The sequence below is a fragment of the Procambarus clarkii genome, chromosome 11, assembly GCF_040958095.1.
Source record: "Procambarus clarkii isolate CNS0578487 chromosome 11, FALCON_Pclarkii_2.0, whole genome shotgun sequence".
Classification (NCBI taxonomy): domain Eukaryota; kingdom Metazoa; phylum Arthropoda; class Malacostraca; order Decapoda; family Cambaridae; genus Procambarus; species Procambarus clarkii.
The window spans coordinates 41,870,859-41,890,693 of record NC_091160.1 but is presented as its reverse complement, the minus strand read 5'-3'; the positions used below and the strand labels follow the sequence as shown (position 1 = coordinate 41,890,693).

At 40.5% G+C, this 19,835-nt stretch overlaps 2 protein-coding genes across 3 annotated transcripts in view; both read left to right on the top strand.

Annotated features, from left to right (window-relative positions):
- LOC123758232 (eukaryotic translation initiation factor 3 subunit A-like) overlaps window positions 1-1,000 on the top strand; it is a 1,335-nt gene extending 335 nt beyond the window's left edge. The window contains exon 1 of the mRNA XM_045742356.2: window positions 1-1,000. This exon is cut by the window's left edge and continues 335 nt beyond it. Within this exon, the coding sequence (XP_045598312.2) occupies window positions 1-1,000 (1,000 nt within the window).
- LOC123758463 (retinoic acid receptor RXR-alpha-B) overlaps window positions 1-19,835 on the top strand; it is a 298,618-nt gene that overhangs the window by 139,031 nt on the left and 139,752 nt on the right. The window lies entirely within an intron of this gene.

Genomic DNA, 19,835 nt, shown 5'->3' with positions numbered 1-19,835 from the left:
CATGAGAGGCGATAAAGGACACAAGAGAGGCGATAAAGGACACATGAGAGGCGATAAAGGACACAAGAGAGGCGATAAAGGACACATGAGAGGCGATAAAGGACACATGAGAGGCGATAAAGGACACATGAGAGGAGATAAAGGACACATGAGAGGCGATAAAGGACACATGAGAGGCGATAAAGGACACAAGAGAGGCGATAAAGGACACATGAGAGGCGATAAAGGACACATGAGAGGCGATAAAGGACACATGAGAGGAGATAAAGGACACATGAGAGGCGATAAAGGACACAAGAGAGGCGATAAAGGACACATGAGAGGCGATAAAGGACACATGAGAGGAGATAAAGGACACATGAGAGGCGATAAAGGACACATGAGAGGCGATAAAGGACACATGAGAGGAGATAAAGGACACATGAGAGGCGATAAAGGACACATGAGAGGCGATAAAGGACACAATAGAGGCGATAAAGGACACATGAGAGGCGATAAAGGACACAAGAGAGGCGATAAAGGACACATGAGAGGCGATAAAGGACACATGAGAGGCGATAAAGGACACATGAGAGGAGATAAAGGACACATGAGAGGCGATAAAGGACACATGAGAGGCGATAAAGGACACAATAGAGGCGATAAAGGACACATGAGAGGCGATAAAGGACACATGAGAGGCGATAAAGGACACAATAGAGGCGATAAAGGACACATGAGAGGCGATAAAGGACACATGAGAGGCGATAAAGGACACATGAGAGGCGATAAAGGACACATGAGAGGCGATAAAGGACACATGAGAGGCGATAAAGGACACATGAGAGGCGATAAAGGACACATGAGAGGCGATAAAGGACACAATAGAGGCGATAAAGGACACATGAGAGGCGATAAAGGACACATGAGAGGCGATAAAGGACACATGAGAGGCGATAAAGGACACATGAGAGGCGATAAAGGACACATGAGAGGCGATAAAGAACACATGAGGCGATAAAGACCTACCATTAATGTAGAATAATTAAGTGTAAATACACAGCTATTAAAGTGGAACAATGTGTGTTACTATCTTGAGGTTATCTTGAGATGATTTCGGGGCTTTAGTGTCCCCGCGGCCCGGTCCTCGACCAGGCCTCCACCCCCAGGAAGCAGCCCGTGACAGCTGACTAACACCCAGGTACCTATTTACTGCTAGGTAACAGGGGGCATAGGGGTGAAAGAAACTCTGCCCCATTGTTTCTCGCCGGCGCCCGGGATCGAACCCGGGACCACAGGATCACAAGTCCAGTGTGCTGTCCGCTCGGCCGACCGGCTCCCTAGCTGACACTATAATTACAAGTGGTGCAGGATAGATATAATTGTTAATGTAATAATCTCCGTTCAGGTTTGATATAAACTTTTTGTGTCCGCTGTAATCCTTTTTGCGCTACCGCTCACAGGATGAGTATGGGGTGCACAATAAACTATCGCTCACAGGATGAGTATGGGGTGCACAATAAACTATCGCTCACAGGATGAGTATGGGGTGCACAATAAACTATCGCTCACAGGATGAGTATGGGGTGCACAATAAACTATCGCTCACAGGATGAGTATGGGGTGCACAATAAACTACCGCTCACAGGATGAGTATGGGGTGCACAATAAACTATCGCTCACAGGATGAGTATGGGGTGCACAATAAACTATCGCTCACAGGATGAGTATGGGGTGCACAATAAACTATCGCTCACAGGATGAGTATGGGGTGCACAATAAACTATCGCTCACAGGATGAGTATGGGGTGCACAATAAACTATCGCTCACAGGATGAGTATGGGGTGCACAATAAACTATCCCCTCCCTGCTCCTGCGACGGTGCTGGAACCAAGCGTATTGGCGTTTGACTTTCCATTGGACAATTTCGTCATCGTGGAGAGGGGGGGGGGGACCTGCTGCATGGGTAACAGCTTCTCCTCCATACCGACCTACCCAAGCTTTGCGCCCTGGAGAGGACATTCCAGCCTAGACAACCAAAACGCAACTCCCATAGTCTCCCAAGACTGCAGCATGCCTTCTATTGACCCGTCAGTGTATGGTGACTGTCACCTCAGTGTATACTGACTGTCGCCTCAGTGTATGCTGACTGTCACCTCAGTGTATGCTGACTGTCGCCTCAGTGTATGCTGACTGTCGCCTCAGTGTATGCTGACTGTCACCTCAGTGTATGGTGACTGTCACCTCAGTGTATGGTGACTGTCGCCTCAGTGTATGCTGACTGTCACCTCAGTGTATGGTGACTGTCGCCTCAGTGTATGCTGACTGTCACCTCAGTGTATGCTGACTGTCACCTCAGTGTATGGTGACTGTCGCCTCAGTGTATGCTGACTGTCACCTCAGTGTATACTGACTGTCGCCTCAGTGTATGCTGACTGTCACCTCAGTGTATGCTGACTGTCGCCTCAGTGTATGCTGACTGTCACCTCAGTGTATGCTGACTGTCACCTCAGTGTATGGTGACTGTCGCCTCAGTGTATGCTGACTGTCACCTCAGTGTATGGTGACTGTCACCTCAGTGTATGGTGACTGTCACCTCAGTGTATGGTGACTGTCGCCTCAGTGTATGGTGACTGTCACCTCAGTGTATGGTGACTGTCGCCTCAGTGTATGGTGACTGTCGCCTCAGTGTATGCTGACTGTCGCCTCAGTGTATGCTGACTGTCGCCTCAGTGTATGCTGACTGTCGCCTCAGTGTATGCTGACTGTCGCCTCAGTGTATGCTGACTGTCGCCTCAGTGTATGCTGACTGTCGCCTCAGTGTATGCTGACTGTCGCCTCAGTGTATGCTGACTGTCGCCTCAGTGTATGCTGACTGTCGCCTCAGTGTATGCTGACTGTCGCCTCAGTGTATGCTGACTGTCGCCTCAGTGTATGCTGACTGTCGCCTCAGTGTATGGTGACTGTCGCCTCAGTGTATGGTGACTGTCGCCTCAGTGTATGGTGACTGTCGCCTCAGTGTATGGTGACTGTCGCCTCAGTGTATGGTGACTGTCGCCTCAGTGTATGCTGACTGTCGCCTCAGTGTATGGTGACTGTCAGTAGTAGGGTGTGCGACGCACAGGTCATTTTTTTTTCTGGGGAAAAAAAGTACCTGTGCGCCCCAAGGGTTTCAGGTAAATTTAGAATATCCCCTGTGCGCCCCAAGGGTTTCAGGTAAATTTAGAATATCCCCTGTGCGCCCCAAGGGTTTCAGGTAAGGGATGGCTCCACACAGGGGAATTTTTTTTTCTGGGAAAAAAAAGTACCTGTGCGCCCCAAGGGTTTCAGGTAAATTTAGAATATCCCCTGTGCGCCCCAAGGGTTTCAGGTAAATTTAGAATATCCCCTGTGCGCCCCAAGGGTTTCAGGTAAGGGTGTGCGACGCACAGGTCATTTTTTTTTCTGGGAAAAAAAAAGTACCTGTGCGCCCCAAGGGTTTCAGGTAAATTTAGAATATCCCCTGTGCGCCCCAAGGGTTTCAGGTAAATTTAGAATATCCCCTGTGCGCCCCAAGGGTTTCAGGTAAGGGATGGCTCCACACAGGGCATTTTTTTTTCTGGGAAAAAAAAGTACCTGTGCGCCCCAGGGTTTTCAGGTAAATTTAGAATATCCCCTGTGCGCCCCAAGGGTTTCAGGTAAATTTAGAAATATCGTCTGTGTGGAGCCAGGGTTTTCAGGTAAATTTTGTCAGTCGCAGATTTTAGAAGTAAGGATTTCTTATGAGAAAAATAATTTCCGAGACTTAGAAGTTTGTTAAAGCCTTATGGGAGAAATTCAAATAACGTGTGTAGCACTTTAGGGCTTCCAGGAGAACTCTACGGACATATTTTACATGTTTTCAACTTACAAAATCGTCTATGTAAGCCTTAGTTATTCATATAAATTTAGAAAAGCACCTGTGTAAGTCATTGTTTTCAGGGTTTCGTACATCACACCCCCCTCCCTCTCCCCCTTACCTCGCAATCTGTCGCATCACCTTTATTTACTTTGCGCCCAGCCAGTCAGTCGGCTCTTATCATATCTTATCTTATCCGTAATATCTGGACCGTCCCTCCTCTCTCTCTCTCTCCTTTCATTCAGTTCAACTATTTTCCAACATCGTATGTTTGCTCCTTTTCATTAAGCAAGTCAGTATGTTTGCTCCTTTTCATTAAGCAAGTCAGTTTTACATGAATAAATCATGTTAGTAAGCAAGTTCTAGCTCACGTTCCCCACCTTAGTCCCCTGTCGTATAAAGAATACTATCATTCCAAAATTTAAAAATAATCATATTTCAAATGTTGTTCAATACAGTAATTTAGTTACCAAGCTCCAGCTCTTGTCCTCCGCCTTAGCTCTCTCTCGTATCTTCGTTAGTAACAGTCCAATTTCCCTGAAATTTCTACCCTCTGTATTTCAGACATAGTTTAGTAAATGCAAACAATTATCAAACTCTAGCTCTTGTCCCCAGCTTAGTTCATTTGTACAAAATCATTAGTAACAGTCCAATTTCCCTTAAATTGTTACCCTCTGTATTTCAGACACCGTAAATAAAATCAAAATAGTTATCGAGCTCCAGCTCTCGTCCCCGCCTTAATTCTCTTTCGTATCTTTGTAAATAACCCATCAATTTCCCTAAAATTAAAAGCAGACATACTTCAAAGTTAGTAAATAAGATCAAGTCAGTTACTGAGCTCCAGCTCTCGTCCCCGCCTTAGTTCTCTTTCATATCTTTGTAAATAAACCATCAATTTCCCTGAAATTTTTACCCTCTGTATTTCAGACATAGTAAATATGAAGTAAACAATTATAAAACTCTAGCTCTTGTCCTCTGTCCAAGCTCACTTTTGTAAAATCATTACTCTCAGTCCAAATCACCCAACTACATTTTCAGACATAGTAAATAAAAACCAGTTCAGTTATCAAGTTTCAACTCTTGTGCCCCAGCTTAGTTCATTTGTACAAGTTCTTTATTTTCCAACTAAATCACCCTGAGATTTAAGATCACCGTATTTCTAACGTAGTAAAATTAATCGGGGCATTAACCAAGCTCCATTCCCTCTGCCTTAGATCATCAGACATAAATATTTTCGATCAAGTCCGTCTCCAGCTTAACTCTTACCCTTTCCCTCCCTTACCTTCTCATCCCCAACTTATCCAAACCTTCAATAATCGTACTGTATTTGCATATTTTCTCTATATTCACTGTGTTCTTCGTATTCTCATCCGTGTTCACTCCATGTTCTTCAAAATGTTCACAGTCCCATTCAGTTCATATTTTCACAAGTATCTCCATTTTTTATGTAATCTTTCTCTTAGTCTCATTATGTTCTCTACAAATTCTAGTCATATTTTCTATGTTTTCATATTCATCACATGTTCTCTTTACAACTTTTATACTCAATATTCATGCTAACTTCCATATTTTTTGTGTTCTTTGTCAATATTCATGTTCCTCTACAAGTTCATGTTCCTCACAAGATCACTTCGTTTTCACCTTCACTTACATGTTTTCTACATTCTTTGTCATATTCTCCATGTTCTTCACAAGTCCATTGTTCATTCTTTGTATTCCCTATTCTCCTTATCATGTTTTCATGTTCTCTGTAAGTTCATATTCCCAGCATGTTCACTGTATTCATCAACTTTTTCTTACATGTTTTCTGTGTTCACCGTATGTTCACTGTGTTCATTCCCTTACTTAACCTCAATTTTTTTATGTTCTTTGTTTCTTCCATTCACTAACTAGTTCTTTGTCAAATATTAGCATCAGCAATACAGTTTCCTCAACAATTTTAGTCACCAAGTTTTTATTTGCAAAACTATGTCAAAGTAATTCTCGTAGTCAACTTAATAGTTCTACCAACCCCGTTCTTAAACAAATCTACAATTTATTCAGTTCCAAATTTACAAAGACAAACCTTTCTTGTAACTTCTTAACTAAAAATCTTTCGCCAATCAACTAAAAACATAGTCACTTTCGTCATTTCTCAACTAAACTTATTATCCAGTCAACTAAAAATAGTCAGAAATAACCTCGTTCAACACTGTTCTTAACTAAAACACCCTTTCTCTTAGCTGAAAATTGTCAAAGGAAACTTCTTTCAGCACTTTCTTAACAGGCGCTATGTTTCATCAAGAAAAAATTGTCAAAGGAAACTTTCCAAAACTGTTCATAACTAGCTTTTATCCATCGTCAATCAACTAAATAATAACTTTCATCATTTCTTAACTAAACTTATTCCCCCAGTCATCAGAAAATAGCCGTGTTCTTCATGTTTCATTGTCATTTCATAACTAAAATTATCCATCAATCAACAGAAAAAGCCATGTTCATCATGTTTTGTCTTTTTGCTTAACTAAAATTATGTTTTTTCAAGTAAGAAAAAATAACCAAAGATATCTTTCATCGCTGTTCTTAACTGACATTATACTTTGGGGAGCACAAAAATAGTCTCCCTCGTCATGTTTTGTCTTTTTCCTTAACTAAAGTATTCATCAGTCAACTAAAAATAATTGCTTCATCATGTTTCCTTGTCATTTCTTAACTGAAATATCACTTCTCTCATCTGAAATAGTCAGGATTAACCTCATTCAACACCGTTCTTAACTAAAGTAACCTTTTGCTTAGCTAAAAATTGTCAAAGGAATCTTTTCAGCACTGTTCATAACTAACTTTATCCATCGTCAAGTAAGAAAATATAGTCAAAGATATCTATCATCGTCGTTCTTAACTGACATTTATACTTTGTGGAGCACTAAAATAGTCAAATGTAACTTTTTCAACACTTTCGTAACTAAAATTATATGTCGCTAAGTAAGAAAAATAGTCAAAGGTGCTCTTCTTTACACCAAAGTTACTCTTCGAGAAATCAAAGACTCTCTTCAATACATCAAGGACTTACTCAAAGACACCAAAGTTACACTCTAAGACATCCTTCGAGACATCAAAGACTTCAATGGGACTCTTCCATTCATCAAAGACATTCTCTAAGCCCTCAAAGTTATTCTCAGCACAATCAAAAGTTATTCCAAGACAACAAAAGTCATTCTCAGAGCTATCAAAATTATTCTCGGAGTCATCAAAAGGTATTCTCTAACTCACTTTTGGTCATTAAAGTTAAGTTCTATGTTATAAAAGTTTGTCTCAGAGACATCTAAAGTTAATCTTAGAGTTATCAAATGTAATCTCTAACTCTCTTTTGTTCATCAAAGTTGATCTCAGAGTTAACAAAGGTAATCTCTAACTCACTCTCGTTCATCAAAGTTATTCAAAGAGCTAACAAAAGTTATTCTCAGAGTCACCTTCGTTCTTCAGAGAAACTTTCCAAAACATCTTTATTCATCAAAGTTATTCTCAGAGGCATAAAAGTCATTCTCAGAGCTATCAAACTTGTTCTCAAAGTCATCAAACTTATTCACAGAGTCATCAAAGTTAATCTAAGACATCATTTTTCATCAAAGATATTCTCTCTAAACCATCAATGTTCTTCTCTAAGACATAAAAGTTATTCTCAGACTCACCTTCGTTCGTCAGAGAAACTTTCAAAACATCTTTGTTCATCAAACTTGTTTTCAAAGTCATCAAAAGTTAATCTAAGACATCTTCTTTCATCAAAGTTATTTTCAGAGACATCTAAAGTTATTCTCAGAGCTATCAAACTTGTTCTCAGAGTCATCAAATGTTATTCTCGAAGTCATCAAAGTTATTTTCAGAGACATCTAAAGTTAATTTCTATGTTATAAAGTTATTCTCAGAGACATCTAAAGTTAATCTTGGTCATCAAAGTTGTTCTCTAAACATCAATGTTGTTCTCCAAGACATCAAAGATGTTCTCAAAATCATAAAAGTTATTCCCAGAGCTATCAAAGTTAATCTCAGAGTTATCCAAAGATATTCTCATGTCCACAAAAGTTATTCCAAGAGACGTCAAAGTTGTTTCAAAGACTTCAAAGTTAATCTCAGAGTTATCCAAAGACATTCTCAGAGACATCTAAAGTTATTCTCTAAGACATCAAAGTTGTTCTAAGAGTTATCAAAAGTTATTCTCAGTCATGATATGTTATTCTCTAACTCACTTCCATTCATCAAAGACATTCTCTAAGTCCTGAAAGTTATTCTCTAAGACAACAAAGTCTTTCTCAGAGCTACCAAAGATGTTCTCTAAATCATAAAAGTTAATCTTAACTCACCTTCGTTCATTAGAGAAACTTTCCAATCCATATTCGTTGACCAGAGTTATTCTCAGAGTCATCAAAGCGATCTCTAATTCATCTTCGTTCTCCAAAGTTGTTCTCTAAGACACCTTCATTCATCAAAGAAACTCTCCTTCTTCCATCATGTTATTCTTTAAGACATCTTCAGTCATAAAATTTTCTCTCCAAAATGTAACTAGTTCAGCTTTTCATACCAAACCTGCATTTCTGTTAAAACATATTTTCTTAGTTGCTTTACCCTAAAACTGTTCTCTGAACTACACTGTTCAAACCTACGTAACCTATCCTCTCCACCCAATGTTACTTAGTTAACGTAACGTTCCTAAACCTAGCTTTACCTATCCTAACATACCTTACCTTACCTTCCCTATCTTACCTAACTTTACCTATCCTAACATAACTTACCTTACCTTCCCTATCTTACCTAACTTTACCTATCCTAACATAACTTACCTTACCTTCTCTAACTTAACCTAACTTTACCTATCCTAACTTAACTTACCTAACTTATTCTGCTTAACATAACTTACCTTCATATCTTACCTAACTTTACCTATCCTATCCTAACCTAACTTGTCTTACATAACTTAATCTTACTTTCCCAAACTGATGTATCCTAACTTATCTAGTCCAACCAGACATGATCTAACTTAAGTATTCCTTCTTGTCTTTGTGTTTCGTCAATCATTGTCTCATATTCATTTACTCATTTCAAGGGTTAATTTCTCAAATGGTCACTTATGCATTTCAAGTGCTATTTGTTAGAGATTGGATATTTAAGCATTTCAAAGAATTATAATTTCTCAAATGGACGTTTTTGCATTTCAAGTGCTATTTGCTAGAGATTGAATATTTAAGCATTTCAAAGAATTTTTGTTATATATGGGCATTTACTCATTTCAAGGGATAATTTCTCAAATGGACGTTTTTGCATTTCAAGTGTTATTTGTTTAAGATTGGGTATTTAACCATTTCAAAGGATTTTGTTATATATGGGAACTTACTCGTTTCAAGGGCTAATTTCTCAAATGGTCATTTTTGCAGATCAAGGGTTATTTGTTAAAGTTCATCAAGTTGCCCATAAGTTGTATTAGTAGGTTCTATCTTATGTTCTTATTCCCCTAACCTTTCAGATGTAGTTTGTGGTGTTTTTAACGTATTTGTTGAATATATTATCCTTTTCCTAACCTTTCAGATGTAGTTTTGTTTCTTGTTTTTGTATATTTTACCCAAACCCACCATCCCACTTAACCATCTTTCCTTCTTTACTTTGTTTTCACATATAAGTTCATTCTTTATCATAGTAATAATAAAATTACAATAGTAAAGAATCAGATCTACTAAGACTTGAAATTGAGAAACAAGAGCTCAAGGGATTGAGAGCATGAAAGAAGAGCAAGGAGTAAGAGAGAGGGGGCGGAAGAAAATGGGACCAAAGAAGAGAGAATGAGAGAGAGTGTGGGCATGGGAGCACTAAGACTTGAATTGAGAAAAAGAAAAACTAAGTGAATGAGAATGAGGGTGTGAGAATGGGAGCAATAAGACTTGAATTTGAGAAACAAGAGAGCATTTGAGCAAATGAGGGAGAGAGAGGGGGAGGAAGAGAGAGAATAAGGGAGAGAGATAGAAAAGGAGGGTTAGAAGGAGTAGGAGAATCAAAGTAAAGAAGGAAAGATGGTTTGGGTAAAAATATACAAAAAGGAGAAACAAAACTACATCTGAAAGGTTAGGAAAAGGATAATATATTCAACAAATACGTTAAAAACACCACAAACTACATCTGAAAGGTTAGGGGAATAAGAACATATGATAGAACCTACCAAATACACTAAGATTACAAGAGGTTAGGTTAAGGGGTTGGGGAATAAGAACATAAGATAGAACCTACTAATACAACTTATGGGCAACTTGATGAACTTTAACAAATAACCCTTGATCTGCAAAAATGACCATTTGAGAAATTAGCCCTTGAAACGAGTAAGTTCCCATATATAACAAAATCCTTTGAAATGGTTAAATACCCAATCTTAAACAAATAACACTTGAAATGCAAAAACGTCCATTTGAGAAATTATCCCTTGAAATGAGTAAATGCCCATATATAACAAAAATTCTTTGAAATGCTTAAATATTCAATCTCTAGCAAATAGCACTTGAAATGCAAAAACGTCCATTTGAGAAATTATAATTCTTTGAAATGCTTAAATATCCAATCTCTAACAAATAGCACTTGAAATGCATAAGTGACCATTTGAGAAATTATAATTCTTTGAAATGCTTAAATATCCAATCTCTAACAAATAGCACTTGAAATGCATAAGTGACCATTTGAGAAATTAACCCTTGAAATGAGTAAATGAATATGAGACAATGATTGACGAAACACAAAGACAAGAAGGAATACTTAAGTTAGATCATGTCTGGTTGGACTAGATAAGTTAGGATACATCAGTTTGGGAAAGTAAGATTAAGTTATGTAAGACAAGTTAGGTTAGGATAGGATAGGTAAAGTTAGGTAAGATATGAAGGTAAGTTATGTTAAGCAGAATAAGTTAGGTAAGTTAAGTTAGGATAGGTAAAGTTAGGTTAAGTTAGAGAAGGTAAGGTAAGTTATGTTAGGATAGGTAAAGTTAGGTAAGATAGGGAAGGTAAGGTAAGTTATGTTAGGATAGGTAAAGTTAGGTAAGATAGGGAAGGTAAGGTAAGGTATGTTAGGATAGGTAAAGCTAGGTTTAGGAACGTTACGTTAACTAAGTAACATTGGGTGGAGAGGATAGGTTACGTAGGTTTGAACAGTGTAGTTCAGAGAACAGTTTTAGGGTAAAGCAACTAAGAAAATATGTTTTAACAGAAATGCAGGTTTGGTATGAAAAGCTGAACTAGTTACATTTTGGAGAGAAAATTTTATGACTGAAGATGTCTTAAAGAATAACATGATGGAAGAAGGAGAGTTTCTTTGATGAATGAAGGTGTCTTAGAGAACAACTTTGGAGAACGAAGATGAATTAGAGATCGCTTTGATGACTCTGAGAATAACTCTGGTCAACGAATATGGATTGGAAAGTTTCTCTAATGAACGAAGGTGAGTTAAGATTAACTTTTATGATTTAGAGAACATCTTTGGTAGCTCTGAGAAAGACTTTGTTGTCTTAGAGAATAACTTTCAGGACTTAGAGAATGTCTTTGATGAATGGAAGTGAGTTAGAGAATAACATATCATGACTGAGAATAACTTTTGATAACTCTTAGAACAACTTTGATGTCTTAGAGAATAACTTTAGATGTCTCTGAGAATGTCTTTGGATAACTCTGAGATTAACTTTGAAGTCTTTGAAACAACTTTGACGTCTCTTGGAATAACTTTTGTGGACATGAGAATATCTTTGGATAACTCTGAGATTAACTTTGATAGCTCTGGGAATAACTTTTATGATTTTGAGAACATCTTTGATGTCTTGGAGAACAACATTGATGTTTAGAGAACAACTTTGATGACCAAGATTAACTTTAGATGTCTCTGAGAATAACTTTATAACATAGAAATTAACTTTAGATGTCTCTGAAAATAACTTTGATGACTTCGAGAATAACATTTGATGACTCTGAGAACAAGTTTGATAGCTCTGAGAATAACTTTAGATGTCTCTGAAAATAACTTTGATGAAAGAAGATGTCTTAGATTAACTTTTGATGACTTTGAAAACAAGTTTGATGAACAAAGATGTTTTGAAAGTTTCTCTGACGAACGAAGGTGAGTCTGAGAATAACTTTTATGTCTTAGAGAAGAACATTGATGGTTTAGAGAGAATATCTTTGATGAAAAATGATGTCTTAGATTAACTTTGATGACTCTGTGAATAAGTTTGATGACTTTGAGAACAAGTTTGATAGCTCTGAGAATGACTTTTATGCCTCTGAGAATAACTTTGATGAATAAAGATGTTTTGGAAAGTTTCTCTGAAGAACGAAGGTGACTCTGAGAATAACTTTTGTTAGCTCTTTGAATAACTTTGATGAACGAGAGTGAGTTAGAGATTACCTTTGTTAACTCTGAGATCAACTTTGATGAACAAAAGAGAGTTAGAGATTACATTTGATAACTCTAAGATTAACTTTAGATGTCTCTGAGACAAACTTTTATAACATAGAACTTAACTTTAATGACCAAAAGTGAGTTAGAGAATACCTTTTGATGACTCCGAGAATAATTTTGATAGCTCTGAGAATGACTTTTGTTGTCTTGGAATAACTTTTGATTGTGCTGAGAATAACTTTGAGGGCTTAGAGAATGTCTTTGATGAATGGAAGAGTCCCATTGAAGTCTTTGATGTCTCGAAGGATGTCTTAGAGTGTAACTTTGGTGTCTTTGAGTAAGTCCTTGATGTATTGAAGAGAGTCTTTGATTTCTCGAAGAGTAACTTTGGTGTAAAGAAGAGCACCTTTGACTATTTTTCTTACTTAGCGACATATAATTTTAGTTACGAAAGTGTTGAAAAAGTTACATTTGACTATTTTAGTGCTCCACAAAGTATAAATGTCAGTTAAGAACGACGATGATAGATATCTTTGACTATATTTTCTTACTTGACGATGGATAAAGTTAGTTATGAACAGTGCTGAAAAGATTCCTTTGACAATTTTTAGCTAAGCAAAAGGTTACTTTAGTTAAGAACGGTGTTGAATGAGGTTAATCCTGACTATTTCAGATGAGAGAAGTGATATTTCAGTTAAGAAATGACAAGGAAACATGATGAAGCAATTATTTTTAGTTGACTGATGAATACTTTAGTTAAGGAAAAAGACAAAACATGACGAGGGAGACTATTTTTGTGCTCCCCAAAGTATAATGTCAGTTAAGAACAGCGATGAAAGATATCTTTGGTTATTTTTTCTTACTTGAAAAAACATAATTTTAGTTAAGCAAAAAGACAAAACATGATGAACATGGCTTTTTCTGTTGATTGATGGATAATTTTAGTTATGAAATGACAATGAAACATGAAGAACACGGCTATTTTCTGATGACTGGGGGAATAAGTTTAGTTAAGAAATGATGAAAGTTATTATTTAGTTGATTGACGATGGATAAAAGCTAGTTATGAACAGTTTTGGAAAGTTTCCTTTGACAATTTTTTCTTGATGAAACATAGCGCCTGTTAAGAAAGTGCTGAAAGAAGTTTCCTTTGACAATTTTCAGCTAAGAGAAAGGGTGTTTTAGTTAAGAACAGTGTTGAACGAGGTTATTTCTGACTATTTTTAGTTGACTGGATAATAAGTTTAGTTGAGAAATGACGAAAGTGACTATGTTTTTAGTTGATTGGCGAAAGATTTTTAGTTAAGAAGTTACAAGAAAGGTTTGTCTTTGTAAATTTGGAACTGAATAAATTGTAGATTTGTTTAAGAACGGGGTTGGTAGAACTATTAAGTTGACTACGAGAATTACTTTGACATAGTTTTGCAAATAAAAACTTGGTGACTAAAATTGTTGAGGAAACTGTATTGCTGATGCTAATATTTGACAAAGAACTAGTTAGTGAATGGAAGAAACAAAGAACATAAAAAAATTGAGGTTAAGTAAGGGAATGAACACAGTGAACATACGGTGAACACAGAAAACATGTAAGAAAAAGTTGATGAATACAGTGAACATGCTGGGAATATGAACTTACAGAGAACATGAAAACATGATAAGGAGAATAGGGAATACAAAGAATGAACAATGGACTTGTGAAGAACATGGAGAATATGACAAAGAATGTAGAAAACATGTAAGTGAAGGTGAAAACGAAGTGATCTTGTGAGGAACATGAACTTGTAGAGGAACATGAATATTGACAAAGAACACAAAAAATATGGAAGTTAGCATGAATATTGAGTATAAAAGTTGTAAAGAGAACATGTGATGAATATGAAAACATAGAAAATATGACTAGAATTTGTAGAGAACATAATGAGACTAAGAGAAAGATTACATAAAAAATGGAGATACTTGTGAAAATATGAACTGAATGGGACTGTGAACATTTTGAAGAACATGGAGTGAACACGGATGAGAATACGAAGAACACAGTGAATATAGAGAAAATATGCAAATACAGTACGATTATTGAAGGTTTGGATAAGTTGGGGATGAGAAGGTAAGGGAGGGAAAGGGTAAGAGTTAAGCTGGAGACGGACTTGATCGAAAATATTTATGTCTGATGATCTAAGGCAGAGGGAATGGAGCTTGGTTAATGCCCCGATTAATTTTACTACGTTAGAAATACGGTGATCTTAAATCTCAGGGTGATTTAGTTGGAAAATAAAGAACTTGTACAAATGAACTAAGCTGGGGCACAAGAGTTGAAACTTGATAACTGAACTGGTTTTTATTTACTATGTCTGAAAATGTAGTTGGGTGATTTGGACTGAGAGTAATGATTTTACAAAAGTGAGCTTGGACAGAGGACAAGAGCTAGAGTTTTATAATTGTTTACTTCATATTTACTATGTCTGAAATACAGAGGGTAAAAATTTCAGGGAAATTGATGGTTTATTTACAAAGATATGAAAGAGAACTAAGGCGGGGACGAGAGCTGGAGCTCAGTAACTGACTTGATCTTATTTACTAACTTTGAAGTATGTCTGCTTTTAATTTTAGGGAAATTGATGGGTTATTTACAAAGATACGAAAGAGAATTAAGGCGGGGACGAGAGCTGGAGCTCGATAACTATTTTGATTTTATTTACGGTGTCTGAAATACAGAGGGTAACAATTTAAGGGAAATTGGACTGTTACTAATGATTTTGTACAAATGAACTAAGCTGGGGACAAGAGCTAGAGTTTGATAATTGTTTGCATTTACTAAACTATGTCTGAAATACAGAGGGTAGAAATTTCAGGGAAATTGGACTGTTACTAACGAAGATACGAGAGAGAGCTAAGGCGGAGGACAAGAGCTGGAGCTTGGTAACTAAATTACTGTATTGAACAACATTTGAAATATGATTATTTTTAAATTTTGGAATGATAGTATTCTTTATACGACAGGGGACTAAGGTGGGGAACGTGAGCTAGAACTTGCTTACTAACATGATTTATTCATGTAAAACTGACTTGCTTAATGAAAAGGAGCAAACATACTGACTTGCTTAATGAAAAGGAGCAAACATACGATGTTGGAAAATAGTTGAACTGAATGAAAGGAGAGAGAGAGAGAGGAGGGACGGTCCAGATATTACGGATAAGATAAGATATGATAAGAGCCGACTGACTGGCTGGGCGCAAAGTAAATAAAGGTGATGCGACAGATTGCGAGGTAAGGGGGAGAGGGAGGGGGGTGTGATGTACGAAACCCTGAAAACAATGACTTACACAGGTGCTTTTCTAAATTTATATGAATAACTAAGGCTTACATAGACGATTTTGTAAGTTGAAAACATGTAAAATATGTCCGTAGAGTTCTCCTGGAAGCCCTAAAGTGCTACACACGTTATTTGAATTTCTCCCATAAGGCTTTAACAAACTTCTAAGTCTCGGAAATTATTTTTCTCATAAGAAATCCTTACTTCTAAAATCTGCGACTGACAAAATTTACCTGAAAACCCTGGCTCCACACAGACGATATTTCTAAATTTACCTGAAACCCTTGGGGCGCACAGGGGATATTCTAAATTTACCTGAAAACCCTGGGGCGCACAGGTACTTTTTTTTCCCAGAAAAAAAAATGCCCTGTGTGGAGCCATCCCTTACCTGAAACCCTTGGGGCGCACAGGGGATATTCTAAATTTACCTGAAACCCTTGGGGCGCACAGGGGATATTCTAAATTTACCTGAAACCCTTGGGGCGCACAGGGGATATTCTAAATTTACCTGAAACCCTTGGGGCGCACAGGTACTTTTTTTTTCCCAGAAAAAAAAATGACCTGTGCGTCGCACACCCTTACCTGAAACCCTTGGGGCGCACAGGGGATATTCTAAATTTACCTGAAACCCTTGGGGCGCACAGGGGATATTCTAAATTTACCTGAAACCCTTGGGGCGCACAGGTACTTTTTTTTCCCAGAAAAAAAAATTCCCCTGTGTGGAGCCATCCCTTACCTGAAACCCTTGGGGCGCACAGGGGATATTCTAAATTTACCTGAAACCCTTGGGGCGCACAGGGGATATTCTAAATTTACCTGAAACCCTTGGGGCGCACAGGTACTTTTTTTCCCCAGAAAAAAAAATGACCTGTGCGTCGCACACCCTACTACTACTGTCGCCTCAGTGTATGGTGACTGTCACCTCAGTGTATGCTGACTGTCGCCTCAGTGTATGCTGACTGTCGCCTCAGTGTATGCTGACTGTCGCCTCAGTGTATGGTGACTGTCGCCTCAGTGTATACTGACTGTCGCCTCAGTGTATGGTGACTCGCCTCAGTGTATGCTGACTGTCGCCTCAGTGTATGGTGACTGTCGCCTCAGTGTATGCTGACTGTCGCCTCAGTGTATGGTGACTGTCGCCTCAGTGTATGCTGACTGTCGCCTCAGTGTATGCTGACTGTCGCCTCAGTGTATGGTGACTGTCACCTCAGTGTATGCTGACTGTCGCCTCAGTGTATGGTGACTGTCGCCTCAGTGTATGGTGACTGTCGCCTCAGTGTATGGTGACTGTCGCCTCAGTGTATGCTGACTGTCGCCTCAGTGTATGCTGACTGTCGCCTCAGTGTATGGTGACTGTCGCCTCAGTGTATGCTGACTGTCGCCTCAGTGTATGCTGACTGTCGCCTCAGTGTATGCTGACTGTCGCCTCAGTGTATGCTGACTGTCGCCTCAGTGTATGCTGACTGTCGCCTCAGTGTATGGTGACTGTCGCCTCAGTGTATGGTGACTGTCGCCTCAGTGTATGCTGACTGTCGCCTCAGTGTATACTGACTGTCGCCTCAGTGTATGGTGACTGTCGCCTCAGTGTATGGTGACTGTCGCCTCAGTGTATGGTGACTGTCGCCTCAGTGTATACTGACTGTCGCCTCAGTGTATGGTGACTGTCGCCTCAGTGTATACTGACTGTCGCCTCAGTGTATGCTGACTGTCGCCTCAGTGTATGGTGACTGTCGCCTCAGTGTATGGTGACTGTCGCCTCAGTGTATGGTTAGAGACATGTCAGTGTTACAAATCAGTGTTGGAATATTAAATGCTGTTTAAATACTGAGTATCACTAGTCAGTGTACACGTAAGTGGAGGTCTTCAGGAAAAGATTGGACAGTTTCCTCCAAGGAGTGGCGGACCAACCGGGCTGGGGTGGGTATGTGGGCCTGCGGGCCGCTCCAAGCAACAGCCTGGTGGACCAAACTCTCATTAAAGAACTCCGGGAACCCCATCAAGCAGGTATTAACCAGGTAACACTGCTCAACCGTCTGCGACATTCAACACGATAAGCTGGCAATAATATTCATGTTGAGTAAGGTGAGGCACTCACTGTACCGAGTGCCTCACCTCAAGGTGTTCCCAGTTGTGAGAGAGCCTTGTAGGACCTCCCATACACAGGTGACTCACCATACTCAGTAGTGAGGTGAGTGAGCCAGAGGGGTCCTGGCGGGGCGGTGCCGTGGGTGTCTTGAGCTGGAGGCATGAGTGAGTGTAGCGTGTCACAGGTGTATGGTGACAACAGATGTGGACTGTGTCACTGTACAACAGTGACTCATCACACAGCGGCCATCTTCTTCCTGGAGTTGTCAATCATAACATCTTGAGAGTGACTTCACTCTTGTTAATACTGGCTAGAGTGCAGGGGTCCGCCTCCCTGCTGACCGGCGCCTGCACTCATGTCCCCGTGTACTTGTGTTTGCGGGGGTTGAGCTCTGGCTCCAAGGCTCTGGCGCCTCTCAACTGTCAATCAACTGGTGTACAGGTTCCTGAGTCTATTGGGCTCTATCATATCTACATTATAAACTGTGTATGGAGTCAGCCTCCACCACATCACTGCCTAATGCATTCCAACTGTTAACTACTCTGACACTGAAAAAGTTCCTTCTAACGTCTCTGTGACTCATCTGGGTACTAAGTTTCCACCTGTGTCCCCTTGTTCGTGTCCCACCCGTGCTGAAGAGTTTGTTTTTGTCCACCCTGTCAATTCCCCTGAGAATCTTGTAGGTGGTTATCATGTCTACCCTTACTCTTCTGTTTTCCAGGAATGTGAGGTTCAGCTCCTTTAGCCTTTCCTCGTATATCTTGAGGTTATCTTGAGATGATTTCGGGGCTTTAGTGTCCCCGCGGCCCGGTCCTCGACCAGGCCTCCACCCCCAGGAAGCAGCCCGTGACAGCTTACTAACTCCCAGGTACCTATTTACTGCTTGGTAACAGGGGCATTCAGGGTGAAAGAAACTTTGCCCATTTGTTTCTGCCTCGTGCGGGAATCGAACCCGCGCCACAGAATTACGAATCCTGCGCGCTATCCACCAGGCTACGAGGCCCTACGAGGATTCGTAGCTCAATCCTCTCAGTTCCGAGACGAGCCTGGTGGCATACTGCTGAATCTTCTCTAACTTTGTCTTGTGTTTAACTAGGTATGGACTCCAGACTGGAGCTGCATACTCTAGGATTGGTCTGACATAAGTGGTATACAGGGTTCTGAAAGATTCCTTACACAAGTTTCTGAAGGCAGTTCTTATGTTGGCCAGTCTAGCATATGCCGCTGATGATATTCTTTTGATGTGGGCCTCTGGGGACAAGTTCGGTGTGATATCAACCCCCAGATCCTTCTCTGTATTTGACTCTTGCAGGACTTCACCTCCCAGATGGTACCTTGTGTTCAGCCTCCTGCTCCCTTCGCCTAATTTCATTACTTTACACTTTAATGATACACTTTCCTGTGTGTGGTGACCTCCTGGTGGCCATGTCCCCCGTGTGTCCACAGTCACGGCCAGCCCTGGACGTCACGGCCAGCCCTGGACGTCACGGCCAGCCCTGGACGTCACGGCCAGCCCTGGACGTCACGGCCAGCCCTGGACGTCACGGCCAGCCCTGGACGTCACGGCCAGCCCTGGACGTCACGGCCAGCCCTGGACGTCACGGCCAGCCCTGGACGTCACGGCCAGCCCTGGACGTCACGGCCAGCCCTGGACGTCACGGCCAGCCCTGGACGTCACGGCCAGCCCTGGACGTCACGGCCAGCCCTGGACGTCACGGCCAGCCCTGGACGTCACGGCCAGCCCTGGACGTCACGGCCAGCCCTGGACGTCACGGCCAGCCCTGGACGTCACGGCCAGCCCTGGACGTCACGGCCAGCCCTGGACGTCACGGCCAGCCCTGGACGTCACGGCCAGCCCTGGACGTCACGCCGGTGTCCACCAGTCTGCTACGAGCCATAAGCAATATTGGGGGAAGAGTAGTGGAGGTGTTGGTCTGCTGTCTGCTGCCACACTGTAGCCTGCTGCCACACTGTAGCCTGCTGTCTGCTGCCACACTGTAGCCAGCTGTCTGCTGCCACACTGTAGCCAGCTGTCTGCTGCCACACTGTAGCCTGCTGTCTGCTGCCACACTGTAGCCAGCTGTCTGCTGCCACACTGTAGCCAGCTGTCTGCTGCCACACTGTAGCCTGCTGTCTGCTGCCACACTGTAGCCAGCTGTCTGCTGCCACACTGTAGCCTGCTGTCTG